The sequence below is a fragment of the Alligator mississippiensis genome, chromosome 9 (genome assembly GCF_030867095.1).
Source record: "Alligator mississippiensis isolate rAllMis1 chromosome 9, rAllMis1, whole genome shotgun sequence".
Classification (NCBI taxonomy): domain Eukaryota; kingdom Metazoa; phylum Chordata; order Crocodylia; family Alligatoridae; genus Alligator; species Alligator mississippiensis.
This window is the reverse complement of record NC_081832.1, coordinates 13,413,856-13,427,689: the sequence shown is the minus strand read 5'-3', so window position 1 is coordinate 13,427,689 and position 13,834 is coordinate 13,413,856. Positions and strand designations below refer to the sequence as shown.

The window sequence follows — 13,834 nt, the reverse complement described above, 5'->3', positions numbered from 1 at the left end:
CTGGCCTGCCCTGGAACTGTGAAATGCCAGGGTCTTGCACTGAAATGGGATTAAAAGGAGAGTTAGCATGAAGCAAGGGAACATACAATTAAACTCTCTTATCCTCCCCTCCCTTCCTCTCCTTTTAAGTCAAAGATCAACCTTATGAGGTTTGGGGATCCTTACCATGCTCTACCTTAAAAAATAGTGATGAGAGGGGATGCTAGCTGTCCTCATCTAAACACAGTCAACTTTGCTCCTGGAATCAAAATAATGAATTCCATTGGTAACTTTTTAAAATAAAGAATACAACACCAAGAAAATGTGTCCTGATGTTTGACATGTGAAGTGGTAAATTGACTGATGGTCAAGCTGCTCAGTTTCAGTACAAAAGCTGTCCAGTGGCAAAAAGCAGCAAGGAACAGCATCACACCGGGGGCGGTAGTGCTTGCATGCACACATGTGCACGTGCTCTCACACTCTCTCTCCTACATGTATCATTTTGTATTGCATGTTTCATACTCCAGGGAGGGAGTGATAAAGGGAACGGCTCTTCCAGATGGAGGTAGTGGCTGCAAAGACATTTTTACACTGCACCCCAACTGTTGCATTGCTGGGATTTTAACAATCTCTACCAAGGCACAAAAGCCCTGTAGAGCACACCTTGTTTGTATTAGAAGTGGTGACAAACATAATCTATCATCTTCACCTTGCAGTTGGATCATTTTCCTCCAATTCAGCTGTAGCCATTGTACCTACTCCTGAACCAGGGAAGTCAAATGGAGGGCTTGCAGAGCTGCTCCATCTGGCAGCAAGCTGGGAAATTTGGGGAATGGGGTCGATGGGGGTGGCCTGCTGTAAAATCCAGGGCCCTGTTGGACATAGCCATCTGTGACTGCAAGGTAAGGGCTGTGCCAGAATCTGGCTTGGAGCATGGTGAGTTGACACCCCTGCCTCAACCATTCTGCCACCTCTGGTTTTATAAACAGCTGGAAGCCAGCTGTTCTAGTAAAGCCAGCTGCAGGAAGCTGCAAAAACATTGTTAGTGAACTGTAGCAACATCCCAAGGGCAAGTACCAGCCCCTAAAGTCTGGGTGTAGTCTCCTGTTCCATAGACCTGTAAGCATGTTGCCTATTTTCAGATAAAGGTACTGCTTACACACTGGTGTAGACAGTTCAGACTGCACCCTTCATTTTGGCAGATGGAGTTTATAGATATCTTGGTCATGCAGAGGTGGTAGGGAGAAAAATGTGGCTTTAGCTAGATAGGTGGGGCTACCGCTTTGCAGCTAGTTGGAGGTAAAGCACTTGGCTAACAGGCTGTAAAACCTTCCTATTGACAGGGTTATCTACTTACAACAATTCCATTCATTCCTATTTAATATGTTACAGTTAGGTTTTATAAATGAACCAGTTCTGCTGTACAAAGTAATAGAATGGCTACCCTCTCCTCAACACTTAGCACTGAGCACACTGCATGCCTACTTCTTTTTCCCACATTTTACTGTTGCAAAGATTTGTGTGTGTGGAAAAAGGCCCCCTCTTTGCCACAGTGCTTATGTTGTACAGAGCTGGTCATGTCTGGAGTCTGAGCCCCGTGAATCCAATTAACATGAATTGCAATTTCATGCTTAAATCCCCATGCTTTGAATGGAGGGTCTCTGCATTCCTTCACAATGCCCTTTTTTGTTACATCGAAAAATCATATTACAGGGAACGATAACGGTCTTTGGCCGGCAGAGGGAGCACATGTATTTTAGAGAGAATAGGTGTAGTAGAGCTGTTTGGCCTGTCTGCATGCCACCTACACATCCTGACTTCTGGAACTCCTCACTGTCATCTCCCCTCAGCAGCCCTTGTTTAGACTGCATTTCATAGAGCAGAGATGATTCTTGTGAAGGACAAGGGAAAGGGATCATCATTACAGGAAGGCTGCTCTGCTGAAACAAGTGTTGCTGGAAAATTGTACTGATGGCTTTGCCCTCCCCTCTACTGAGAGATTGTTTCCTGTACAGCAGAAAGTTTAAAATACCCTCATATGGTCAAATGTAGGGAAGATGAAACAGGAAACCCCCAGTAAATCATCTTGCTTATTCCCTTGCTAGTGCAGGATTCCCCCCCGTGCTCTCCTAGTTATCCATTCAGAACTGGTGGAGAGGAGGCCCTTGCCCTGCAAAAGGAAGCTCTCTAAGTGTGCACCTTGCTACAATGCCCTGGAGACTGCAGTCACACTGAGCTATGAGGGAATAACTGTAGGCAGCTGGAGGTGAACACAGCAGCAAAAGCCCAACACCAGTGGATACACCAGAAAGGTCCAGCAGACCTGCCTGCAAAGGGTAGTCCCAGCACACCAGTTTCTGTAGGCCATGAGAGCGCTGTGGTTAGCATCATATCCAGCCATATGGGTAATAAGGTACCAGTTTGCAGCTGGGTAACTGGGCCAGCCTTTGGCACAAGTCTTGGGCTCTAAAAAATGCCAAAACAGCTTTGCCTTTACACCCCATGAGAGAACATTTACACCTGTGCACTGCTGAGTGCAGGCAATGGGTGCTGCCTGCCCAACCTCCTTGCTCTCAGCTCCTCCACAGCTGTCCCATCCAAAAACGGTTTGACTTCAGGAAAGTGAATCCAGGCACTTAGGAGCCATTCCTGAGGCCTGATACCACCTCAAGTCAGCAGCAGTTTTGCTATTATTAAGGATCACTTGAATGATTTTGCAACACAGGTCACTTGCTCACCAGCTCTCTCACTGGCACAAATAAGCATCTCTCTGGGTCTTTGCGTTGTGAGGAAAGACTGTGCTGACACCCAAAGCCCAGCAAAATCCCAAAGCTGCAATGAAGTCTTCCCTACTTTTGCATCCCTCCCCAAGAGACGGATCGCTTGCCACACGCGAGGTGCTTTCAGTGCTGGAGCTTGCAGAAGCACCTGGATGACGGGAAGGACCACCGCTGCCACCCTGCTCCTCGGCTCTGCCTGGCAAACCCTCTCTAGGGAAGGGGAGGGAGGCTGGTGCCCCCCTTTCCCTGCCTTCCTCACCCACAAAAAGGCAAAGGCCAGCAGCTGCCCGACAGGGACCGAGGACTTCCCGGCAGGTGGCTGGCAGATCTGACCTCCGGGGGAGAAGGTAACTTGGGACAAGGGAAGGACCACGGGAGGGGGCAGCTGGCACGTGCCCGCCCAGCATCTGCAGCGGGTTAATAAACCAGGTGACCTTCACAAGTCTGTTTCCAGGCCTTTTCCGGGGGGGCAGAGCGCTCCCGCTTCCACGACGGGCCCGGGGAGCCCCCCCGCCGGGCCGGCATCCTCGCCCGCACCTGCCGGCGGAGGCGCAGGTGCGCGCGCGGACACGTGGGCGCCCCCCCAAGCGCAGCGCCGAGCACCTGCCGCGCCCGCGGCCCCGCCCCCGCCGCCCCATTGGCCGGCGCGGTGACACGGGGGCGTGGCCGGGCGCCCCGCCCCGCCCCGCCCGCGGGCCCATATGAGCGGCGCGCGGGCGCCGCGGGTGCGGGCGCTGGAGCGGGCGAGGCAAGATGCCGCGCTCCTTCCTGGTGAAGAAGCACTTCTCGGCCAGCAAGAAACCCAACTACAGCGAGCTGGAGAGCCAGGCCGGTGCGTGGCGGGCGGGTGTGCGGGGCGGGCTGGGCTGGGCTGGGCTGGGCGCGGGCCGAGCTGACGCCGCTGTGTCCCTCCCGCAGGGCTGCTGTACGACAAGTACCCGCTGCTGCCCGGCTGCTGCCCGCCGCTGGCGTGGGGCGCGGGGCTGCTGTCCTCCTTCTTCCCCGAGGAGCCGGCGGGCGGCGCGGGCGGCGCCGAGCCCAAGCCGCTGGACCTCACGTCGCTGTCGAGCGAGGAGGACGAGGGCAGCAAGACGTCGGACCCGCCCAGCCCGGCCTCGCCCGCCGCCCCCGAGGCCGAGAAGTTCCAGTGCGGGCAGTGCCGCAAGCCCTACTCCACCTTCGCCGGCCTGGCCAAGCACCGCCAGCTGCACTGCGACGCGCAGCCCAGGAAGGCCTTCAGCTGCAAGTACTGCGAGAAGGAGTACGTCAGCCTGGGCGCGCTCAAGATGCACATCCGAAGCCACACGCTGCCCTGCGTCTGCAAGATGTGTGGCAAGGCCTTCTCCCGGCCCTGGCTGCTGCAGGGCCACATCCGCACGCACACGGGTACGTGGCCCCGCCGGGCGGGTTGTGGGGAAGTGGGCCTGGACCCTGCGTGGTTGGGCAGGGGGGACGTGGCCCTAAGGAGACCCGGTGGGGCTGCCCCTGGCAGCGGGCGGGTGGTCGAGCACTTGGCCGAGAGGTTGTAGGGGTATGGGGTGCCCTAAACTAGCCCTAGCGCAAGGCAGGACTGTCCAAGGGACGGCGGGCTGCATGGATTATGCCCCTGCTCTTTTGGCCCCGCTGGGACCCAGCAGAGCTAGTGGATGTGCCCCTGGCATGAATGGACCAGGCAACTGTCCGGGGTCCAAAAATAGTAAAAATAATGATTATTGTTATTATCTGTGGCGAAGGGGGGCCTGATACTAAAAGTTTCCCTGGGGCCTCCAGGAGTTTAGGTATGGTGCTAGGGGCAGAGCAGGTGGCTTTCTCCACCCCCTCCAGCATCTCCTAACCTTGCCCCTGAAAATTGTCCCTGTGTGCCGTATCCAGGGGCTGGGCTCTGCCTGGGGCATTCTCTGCTTTCACCCCAGCCTGGGGCTGAGGGCAGTGGGTGCCTCCTATACCCCGAGCATTTGAAACCCTTCTGATCCCAGGGGGGATGAGCTGAGTGCCAGCACAAAAGGTGCAGTTGAGATGCATCCTGGCCAGCCTTGCTGATGACTCATTGTTTGGCTAATGCTGCTATTGAGGCACCCCTGGAGGCTCCTGGGCAGCGCCGGCAGGTGCTTTAATGTGCCAGTGCTGCTAGCATGGTGCACCTGTTACTGTAATGCCTGGGGCAGCACCGGACTTGCAGCTGCCAGCCTTGCTGAGCTTTTGGCTTTTAATCCAAGAAGTATCCCATTTACAATGCGTCCCCTCCACTGCCTTTGTGCTGGCCACGGGGCTCGTTTCATTGTCACTTGGCGCTGATTTCACACCCTCTCCAAGGCCCAAAGCCGAGGTCTGAAGGAAGCTGGAAAGACTTAATTGTGCTTTCCAAATTGAGCGTACACATTTGTTTCCTCCAAAAGAGCCTCTTGGGCAGGAATTTGCTTGGCTGCAGGCTTTTAAGCAGGGCCTGGGGGAAGGGGAGCCTCTGAAAAGGAAATCGCTCCACTCCCAGGTTTAGGGCTGGCTGCCTTCAAGGAAGCCTGGCCGCGGTTCACTTCATAACCGTGAAGCATGATGCTTCACTGGGTGGCAGCTCTGCAAACCATTTCAGTTGCTTGCAGCCAGACCTTGACATGCTTCTGCTTTCTAATTTCTTAGTGAAACTGTCTTGATTTATTTATTTTTTTTTAACCTTTCCCCAGTGGGGAAACTCTTGTAGTTTCATATAGTAACTGGAGTTTTTTTTCTTCTTTTTATGCTAAATTCCTAAGCAGAGCATTTTCTGTGTGCGAATCACGTGCATGCCTCTTGCATTAAAAAAAAAAAAAAAAAGATCAATAGGAAAAGATCTGTGTGGTGATCTCTGTATAACACCCAGCCCTTTTTTGCATGCACAGCCTCTTTTTTTGTTTATTTGGTTTTTTTGATTAAACTGAGTTTTGGACTAACAAATGGGACATGCTTTGATATTTCCTGCCCCCTTCCCCACCCCCGGGAGCTAATGGTGAAGCATTCTCTTTTGTCTTCTAGGTGAAAAGCCTTTTTCCTGTACGCACTGCAATAGGGCCTTTGCTGACCGCTCTAATCTCCGTGCCCACCTGCAAACCCATTCAGATGTAAAGAAGTATCAGTGCAAAACCTGCTCCCGGACTTTCTCCAGAATGTCACTTCTTCACAAGCACGAGGAAACGGGCTGCTCTGGAACTCGCTGAAAGACACTAAACCCCTTCCTTCCCCCCCCCCCCCCCCCCCGGACTCTTTACATGCAAATACATATATTTTGTAATTTAGTTTCTGTAGGAGATAGTTTCCTTCATGTTGCCATGACAGTGTGTATCAAGCCCTGTATATCCAGCTGCTTCAGGCCTTAAAAGACTCCTTTTTCCCCCCCCCACCCCCTTCCGTTTTGTGCCTCTTGCACAGTCCGAAGACCTGATCCTTCTTCCACGGGAGTCGGTGGCAAAACTGTAAGTGCCCTGTGGGTGCAGGATCGGACTCTGCTATGCTTGACTGTGGCTGTCTCAAGGAAAGCCAGTGGATCACCTGAACTAGCCAAGGTCTATGGGTGCAGGATTGGGCCCCCGGATTCGATATGAGCCTTGCCAGAGCCTTAACAGGTGCCTGTCAGTTGCTGAAGGCACTCAGCACCATGTAGGATCTGGCCTTGAATTATGACCATACAGCTGGTCTGAAATGTATTTGGCAGTTGTGTGGTTTTTGTTTTTTACCATAACCACTTGGTAACTGATTATGAACTAAGACTTTATTTTTTTTCCTGCGCATGGTTTTGTTTTGTTTTGTTTTTTCAACTTTTTTTTTTCCTTAAATGAAGGACAAAAGCAAAGTGTTACTGTCACCCCCCCTTCTCCCTGGATTGTACATATGCCGCCTGTAGAAGGTGTTACTATGCAATAATACAGTATCACATTAGTTCTGAAGCAGCTGCTTCTTCCCCAGCACAATGACAATTTGCAATGCCTTCCAGATTAACAATGTCCGTAAAAGGCATTGGTAGCCATTTCAAACAAGAATCCTGTTTACAGAGCAGCTATGCACTCAAGCACCTGTTAATATGACTCTTAACAACTGCTTTTCAAGAGAACTGTGACTAATAGCAGGCACTTGTCAGATGATACAATGGTGCCCTATGCAAAGGCCTGGCCATTGACAGGTGTGTGCCAAAAGAACTATTTATGGTTATTGACAGGTGCCTACTGAATGCATCTTTCTTTGTACATTGTTTTCACAGATTCATAACAAAGAGTATGTTTACATTTCAAAGGTACACTGGTATTTATATTTTTGTGCCACATTTTGTACTGATGAAACTTTTTATATAATTATATACAGTTTATTGATATTCAATAAAATGGTTAATTTATAATATGCTCTCATGGTTGTTTTTTTGTTTTTGTTTTGTTTTGTTTTTTTAAGTTAAATGCATGCACAGCTGGATCTTGGCAGCATGAAAAAGGGACCAGATTGTGACTTAATCCCTCTGTTGCCTCATTCTGGCATTGTGTGTGAGTAGCTGCTTAAAGTGACAGCCTTTTAAATGACCAAAAGACTGTCCTTGGCCGGTGGAGTTAAATCTGGGACTAATAGGTGTAATCGGTTTTAAATGGGGTGCTGGAAGGAGAATCCTTGATGCTCCAGGTTCTGTTTGCTGGGTTAGTGGAAGTGAAACAAAGTTGTGGTGCAGATGCAAGGAGCCTTTGTTGGGGTAAAGTTATGCATATTTTTTGGGGGAAGTTCAGGACGACTGAGTCATGGAAATCAGCTAAGTCCCTCCAGACTCTTCCAGCTGAGTGACAGAGCAGAGGAATGGAAAACACCTGTTAGTTCCTTAAATCCCATTCCTTCCCCCAACTGAGGCAACATTGTTCCTTGCGGAATACTTTTCTCATGCTCTCTTCTAGATGCAGCCTGCTACCCCCCTGCTTCCTTTGGGATGTTATTCAGGCAGCAGGTTGATGCCAGAACTCAGTTTCTTTGATACCACATCTTGTACTACCAGAAAGTAGTGGCTGGTCACAAGCCAAATATAGAACTGTGGTGCAGGTGAGCTGGGACCTATGGGTGTTTTTACCATTGAAACTGTTAGCTAGAAGCTTGAAAGTTTCTTTGCATAAAGTAGGATGAGACTCTTAAGGCACAATAGCTACTTGAATAATTCTGTGGACAAACCCATTAATTCAGTTTCCCTAGATGCCACGGTGGTGAAAAATGCTTAAGTCTTGTCTACACTGCTTGTTCCACAATTGCTAATTCTGTTGGAGTTGCACCAGTGGGAGTTACCTCTAACGCCCCTGGTGCAGGCAAGGTACTTTGTGACGGCTACGTGATCTACAAAATGGATAATAATACTCCCAATCCTGGAGATGGAACTTGGCTTCTGGAGTATTTGAAAAACATTTGAAGTCCTTGGTTGCTCTAGAATGGCCAAGTCCTACTGTTAAACAATTCCTTTCCCTTGCTGAGCATATAGGGTCTAGAAATACTCTGCAAAGTAAAGTAGTTAATGAGGGGCTCTGATAGCATGATTACCTCTGGACTGGCTTCTATGTTAAATTCATTCACAGAGCCATTTTAGGGGCCCAGTCCTGCACTTCACACACAAGCTTTTCTAAAGGGGTGAAGATGTTGGATATTTAAGTACAGTGTTGGCTTCTTAAGACGGCACATCTAAATTTACCATGACTTCCCTACAGGCAAAGCTTTCATTTTTGTCTCATTTCTTCCCTCTTCCCCTGGTTTTCATTATCCTGATCTTTGGGCAGAGAAAGGTAGGTATTGTTTTTAAATGTCAGGAACAAAAGCCAGCCATTCCACTCCCAGCAATCTGTGGCTCTGTGTCACCTTTTAAAGGTGGAAATGGATAACATCAGGCCAGCAGGTCCCATTCTCCTACCTACTGCACCACTTCCTTTGGGTTTCAAAAGGCATTTTTATAAAACAGGAAGATGTGTGGTTGTAAAATGGAACAGATCTGCTGCATGCTCATTCTTTAATTAAGCGCTTGCCTGGTACAAACCAACTTTCCCATCTGAGCTTAGCTCATTACGGTCTTTATGACTGAACAAGGCAGGAAGGTTTGGGGGTTTTTTTTCTCCTTTTCCCAACAGGAAATGGTGAGGAAAAAGGGGGGGAAAGGTACATTCCACTAATTACTTTCAGCTTTTCATCCATAAAATTCTGGATTTTTCAGAAGTAACTAAATTGTTAAAAGGAAGGATTTCAGGTATGGACCACCTTCAGGCCAGGAGCGGGTGTACAGTACCAGGAGCTGATGTATAGAGAGAGTAACTATCTATAGACATGCTTACTTACAGGTATGTATTGTATGCATTTAAAATGCCACATTTGGAAGGTACTAAAGGTTTCTAGTTGTTCTGTCCTTTGGCACAAGATTACTCTGTTATATAGATTGCTTCTGGCTTATGACTCTTAATTAAATCTTAAGGGCCATTCTTGCAACCGCTTGTATTGATCCTGCAGACGAGGCTGCTAGGCTGCCCCAACCACTTGGTTTTAGGCTGTCCGGAAAAGTTTTCCCTGGGGGGTGCATCTAGCACACGGTCTGAGTCAAAGTGAGATTTGGCAGAGCTAGTCCCTAGCAATCCTGCTGGATTCCATTGGGATTCATGGTTCTTCCCTGCATTTCTGTCCATCAGGGCTAAATTATGCGTGCCCCGTTTAGTGGGATTAAAAAATATAGTAATAGCGGCAAGAAGGCTTTGTTCCTTGTATGAAAACCCACCAAGTCCTGATGTCCCAAAAATGCCATGGTAAGCTGCATTCTAGTTTATCTGGAGGGTAGCAGGGGCTACAAGGCTTTTGCAGTGAAGGTTTAAAATGGACAGGGGACTGCCTAGGCTCCAACAGATCAATCCAATTCATGTTAAACAAGCACCACATTAAACAAGTAGAAAGGAGAGGTACAGACTGTTTGGCATCCAAGTAGGCCAGGTCATTGCCCCTTATGTTGGGAACAGGTGACATGGGTCCAGTCTGCTGGGTGGGGGCGGGGGGGCAGGCCAGAGTGTGACCAAAGCACCTTGCAGCACAGTGCTGCCAGGAAATGGCAGTGTCCCCATGAGACTGTTACTGTTATTTAGAGGTTATTTAGGCAGCCCTTGGGTTGTTTTTAGTTTTACATGTGGATCTGGACTAGACCATGCTTTACCCTGAGCAGTGTGAAGTTGTTTAGAGTCACCTCCCTTCATTTCCTGGGCTAATATGCTGAATGTAGCTCAGTTGGCCTCCTTAAGGTGCCCCACTCTTCAGGTGCCATTTCTAACCTCCAAACAAGTCTCTTTGCCCCCCCCCCCCCCCCCCCCCCCCCCCCCCCGCCAGGCAGGCAAGTTGTAGGTGTGATCAAGTCCTCTTAGATTTTATATGGCATTATTTGTACCATGTCCCACACTGGCAATAACTCACTAAACTAGTGAATTTAATAAATTGCCTCGTTGGGAGGCAGAGCAGCTGACTAGCTAAAGCCCTGTACCAAGGCTTAGGGCTACAGACATTACTTAAACCAGTTTACGTGTAACTTATCAGAAACTGTTTTACACCTGTAACAACAGAAGCTCAGTGCCCATAAACCAGTTTCAAAATAGCTGAAATTGGTTTAAGATTAATCTGGTTGAATGTAGTATCAGACTTAACTGATCTGGGTCAAATTGGTTTATGAAACTTCTGTCCCAGCCCCCTTCCTGGTTCAAGTTAAATCACAGTCCCAGCATCTCAGCATGCTTTCCAGCCCTGGGATGGGCTTTCTGCTCCAGCAGAGAAGGGCTAGTGGGGTGGAGGAGGGTAAGACAGGGACTGCCATCCCAGGCAAACCCCAGCTGGTGTTTGGGGCCAGGGCAGGGCGTTAAACTTCTCTTCCTTCGAGTACAGAGCTGCCTTGCCCTGCTAAAAACTTACTGCTGGCTGCAACTGTGGACAACAAATCCCAGAGGCACCTGGAAGCAGGAAGAGGACATGAGGAGCAACCCTGCAGAGTCCTGTTGTTGTGATTCTGGACTGCAAATCCCAGACACCTCTGGGGCAGCAGGAAGAGGAAACAAACACACAGCCCATGCTGGCTACATGCCAGAGAGCCATGCTCTAGTGGCCCCTGGCTTCTGGCCTGAGACACTGCAGGCATGTGGCTGCAGTTCCTGCATCAAAGATAAACGTGTGTCCAGTTGTTTCTCAATTTAATCTCTGCAGTTTAGATTAACCTGCAAAGACTGAATTGATTCAGCCTCGGGCTTTTTGATTATCTGTCCTTAGCCCAGGAGACTCACTCCCTAGGTTCTCTTCCCAGGTCCTGTGAGATGCACTTGAACACTTCCTCATGCCTCAGTTTCCTTACATGCACAGCAGGGATGAGGAGACACTGCTCTGTAAAGCACTTGGAGATCTGCTAGTGAAAAGCACTAGCTAGCAAAAAGCACTACTGAATGAACTCCAGGGCCAGAAGATGCCTTCACAAGCGAAGCTCAGTCCAAAACCCTTAGTAGCCCCAGAGCACATCATGCATGAAGTGTTCATCGCTGTCTCACTGCCTGAGCCTGTAAAACACACACTTGATGACTAAGGCAGAGGTTCCTGCTGAAGTATGTGATTCTCGTGCTTTATGATTTCAGGAAATAAACACACTGTAAAGCTGCTCCCTTGAGCCCACGCGTTTTATCCAGGTAGAGCAGGCTGCAGTGGCTGAAGTGAGGGGGTAGCGAGGGGGGGACCTGTGATTAACAGGAGGAGCCATTTGGCGACCACCTTGTGTGACCATCTGCAACAGATTACACTGTCAGCGCTAATAAAAGCTGGGATTCAATCAACTGAACTCCAGGTACCGCAAGGGGCCCCTGCACTCCGGGGGCTGCAATTGTTGAAGACCACGAACCCCAGTGAGCGGGGCTGGCTGGTTCAGCATCGGCATTCTCCTCAGCTCGGAGCTGTTTTGCTTCATATTATGCTGACAGAGTAAGTGTTTGAACTCCCCTTTTTAATTTCCACGGACTCCGAAGGACCTTTTAAACAAACATGTACGTCCTCTTGCCTCTTGGAGCCCATTCAAAAGTTCAAGGGAAAGCCCCAAAGTGCATTTTCTTCCCAGAGATGATCCCCTCCCCTCCCATTGACCTGCCCAGCACTGCATTAAGGGCTATTTGAAAGCAGGTCCAACGAAGGTCTCTGTGTCACAAGAGGAGGATGCGCTAACCCCAGTGACTGGAAACAGGCATGGAGCATCTGGGCCCCCAAGCTACTCGAGATTATAATGCCCCATACAGGGTCCAAGATGGGAGAGTTTTAAGCAAAACAAAAGCTTTAGGATTCCCCTTCACATCAAAGAAAAGTTGCCTATGGAAGCATCCCCCCTGCTTCTTGCTGTACTGACTGCTAGGATGAATCCTCAGGGATCACAGCCTATTTTTATTCATCCTGACTCAAGCAAAACTCCCAGGGAAGCCAATTAACGCCCGCACCCCACCACCACCACTCCCTGCATGTGAACATGTTGGGCATTCAGGGCCCAGTGGTGCGGTGGTCGTGTTTCCTTAACGAATCACATTCAGCTACATAGCAGCAGAGTGAGGGGTCCTTACCTGATAAGGAGCCAAAATCCTGAGGGCTTGATCAGTTTTTATTCAAGCTCCTCCAGTGCCTTCACTGGGAGCATTGCCTGAGAAAGGAGTGAATAAAAACTGACCGTCAGCATCTGACCTGAAGTTATTTACATGGGAATTATTAGGGTTGGTTACTCTTAAAAGCATCAATACTATGAGATGGGTTTATTGGACCAAATATATCTCTCTGGTTCCATTTTTTTTGGTTACTGCCTTCTCTTGGTTAGCACCTGTAAAGCTCGAGAGAGTCCAATGAAGGACCACCCATATGATCAGAGACTTGCATGGCAAGCCATATGAGGAAAGGCTGAGGGACCTGGGACTCTTCAGCCTGAAAAAGAGAAGGCAGAGAGGGGACTTGGTAGCGGCTTACCGCTACATCAGGGGCATACATCAAGGGCTCAGTGAACAACTGTTCACCAGGGCGCCCTTGGGGAAAACCAGGAGTAATGGCCATAAACTCCTGGAAGATTGTTTCAGGCTCAACATTAGGAAAAAACTTCTTCACAGTCAGGGTGTCCAGACTGTGGAATAAGCTCCCTCCATGGGTGGTGCAATCACCTACCCTGGAAGTCTTCAAGAGGAGACTGGACGGTCACCTTGAAGTTGTCTTTCCTGCCTGATGCAGAGGGCTGGACTTGATGATCTTCCGAGGTCCCTTCCAGCCTTACAATCTCTGAATCTATCAAAAAAAAACCTAGAGCCCCCCACTCCAACCCTCCTCAACTGAGACCCTGCTTTGCTAGCCTGTGCAGACACAAGGGATCCTGTGAAGACAATGGGAGTTTCATTATTGGCTTCAATGGTGTCAGGATTTTACCCACAATGGGAGGCAGTCCTATTCTCAAAAAGCTTACAACTAAGGCTAAAAATGAGACATTCAAAGGCTATTATACCCATTTTACAGTTGGTGAATGGTCACTTGCCCAAGATGGCACTCTCATACCCATCCATAGGCACCGGATAACTATGATAATGACAAATAATGATAGCTGATTTCAGATGATAAAGAAAGATGCCATGGAGACATCTGAGGTTATATTCTTGAACATCTCTTTAGCGTGACGTTCGGAGAAGCTCGCTGCCTCCTGAGGAAAGCAACTAACTAATTTCTTTTGGGCCTGTTGTTGCATGCTATCAATGAGATAACAAGGGAGGTGGACAGGTTGCAGCAAATGTTTTACAAGGTGGATCTTCATTTGAACTATCCTCATCCTCGCAGGACTTGCAGATGATTCCCCACCTCCTCACTTCTGTAGATGCCCGTGCAGTGGGGTAGAGGGCCGAAGCTGGAGGAGCAGGTTCCCAACAGCAGAGCAAGGGCATTATGATGCACTGAGGTGCAGAAAAACGCAGCTTGGGACCTCATACATTCATTCTTGAGGACTTTGTTCTCACAATGGGAGTTTTAGATACATAAAAAGGAAAGAAAAACACCAGAAGAGCTGGAATGTGTTTAAACCCAAGGAGACCGGAAGC

General features: G+C 49.2%; 1 protein-coding gene across 1 annotated transcript; it reads left to right on the top strand.

Moving 5' to 3' along the window:
* Nucleotides 1-3,473: 3,473 nt before the first annotated feature.
* Nucleotides 3,474-7,119, top strand: SNAI1 (snail family transcriptional repressor 1). The gene is made up of 3 exons (XM_059733156.1): nucleotides 3,474-3,591; nucleotides 3,678-4,145; nucleotides 5,766-7,119. The coding sequence occupies exons 1-3, from the start codon at nucleotides 3,513-3,515 to the stop codon at nucleotides 5,945-5,947; spliced, it is 729 nt and encodes a 242-aa protein (XP_059589139.1). The 5' UTR covers nucleotides 3,474-3,512; the 3' UTR covers nucleotides 5,948-7,119.
* Nucleotides 7,120-13,834: the final 6,715 nt, after the last annotated feature.

What these genes read in the sequence shown, in the direction of transcription:
- SNAI1 (XM_059733156.1), top strand. Translation starts at nt 3,513, where the DNA reads ATGCCGCGCTCCTTCCTGGTGAAGAAGCACTTCTCGGCCAGCAAGAAA. An exon ending in CGAGCTGGAGAGCCAGGCCG is followed by an intron (nt 3,592 to 3,677) that starts GTGCGTGGCGGG and finishes TCCCTCCCGCAG; the next exon opens with GGCTGCTGTACGACAAGTAC. An exon ending in CCACATCCGCACGCACACGG is followed by an intron (nt 4,146 to 5,765) that starts GTACGTGGCCCC and finishes TTTGTCTTCTAG; the next exon opens with GTGAAAAGCCTTTTTCCTGT.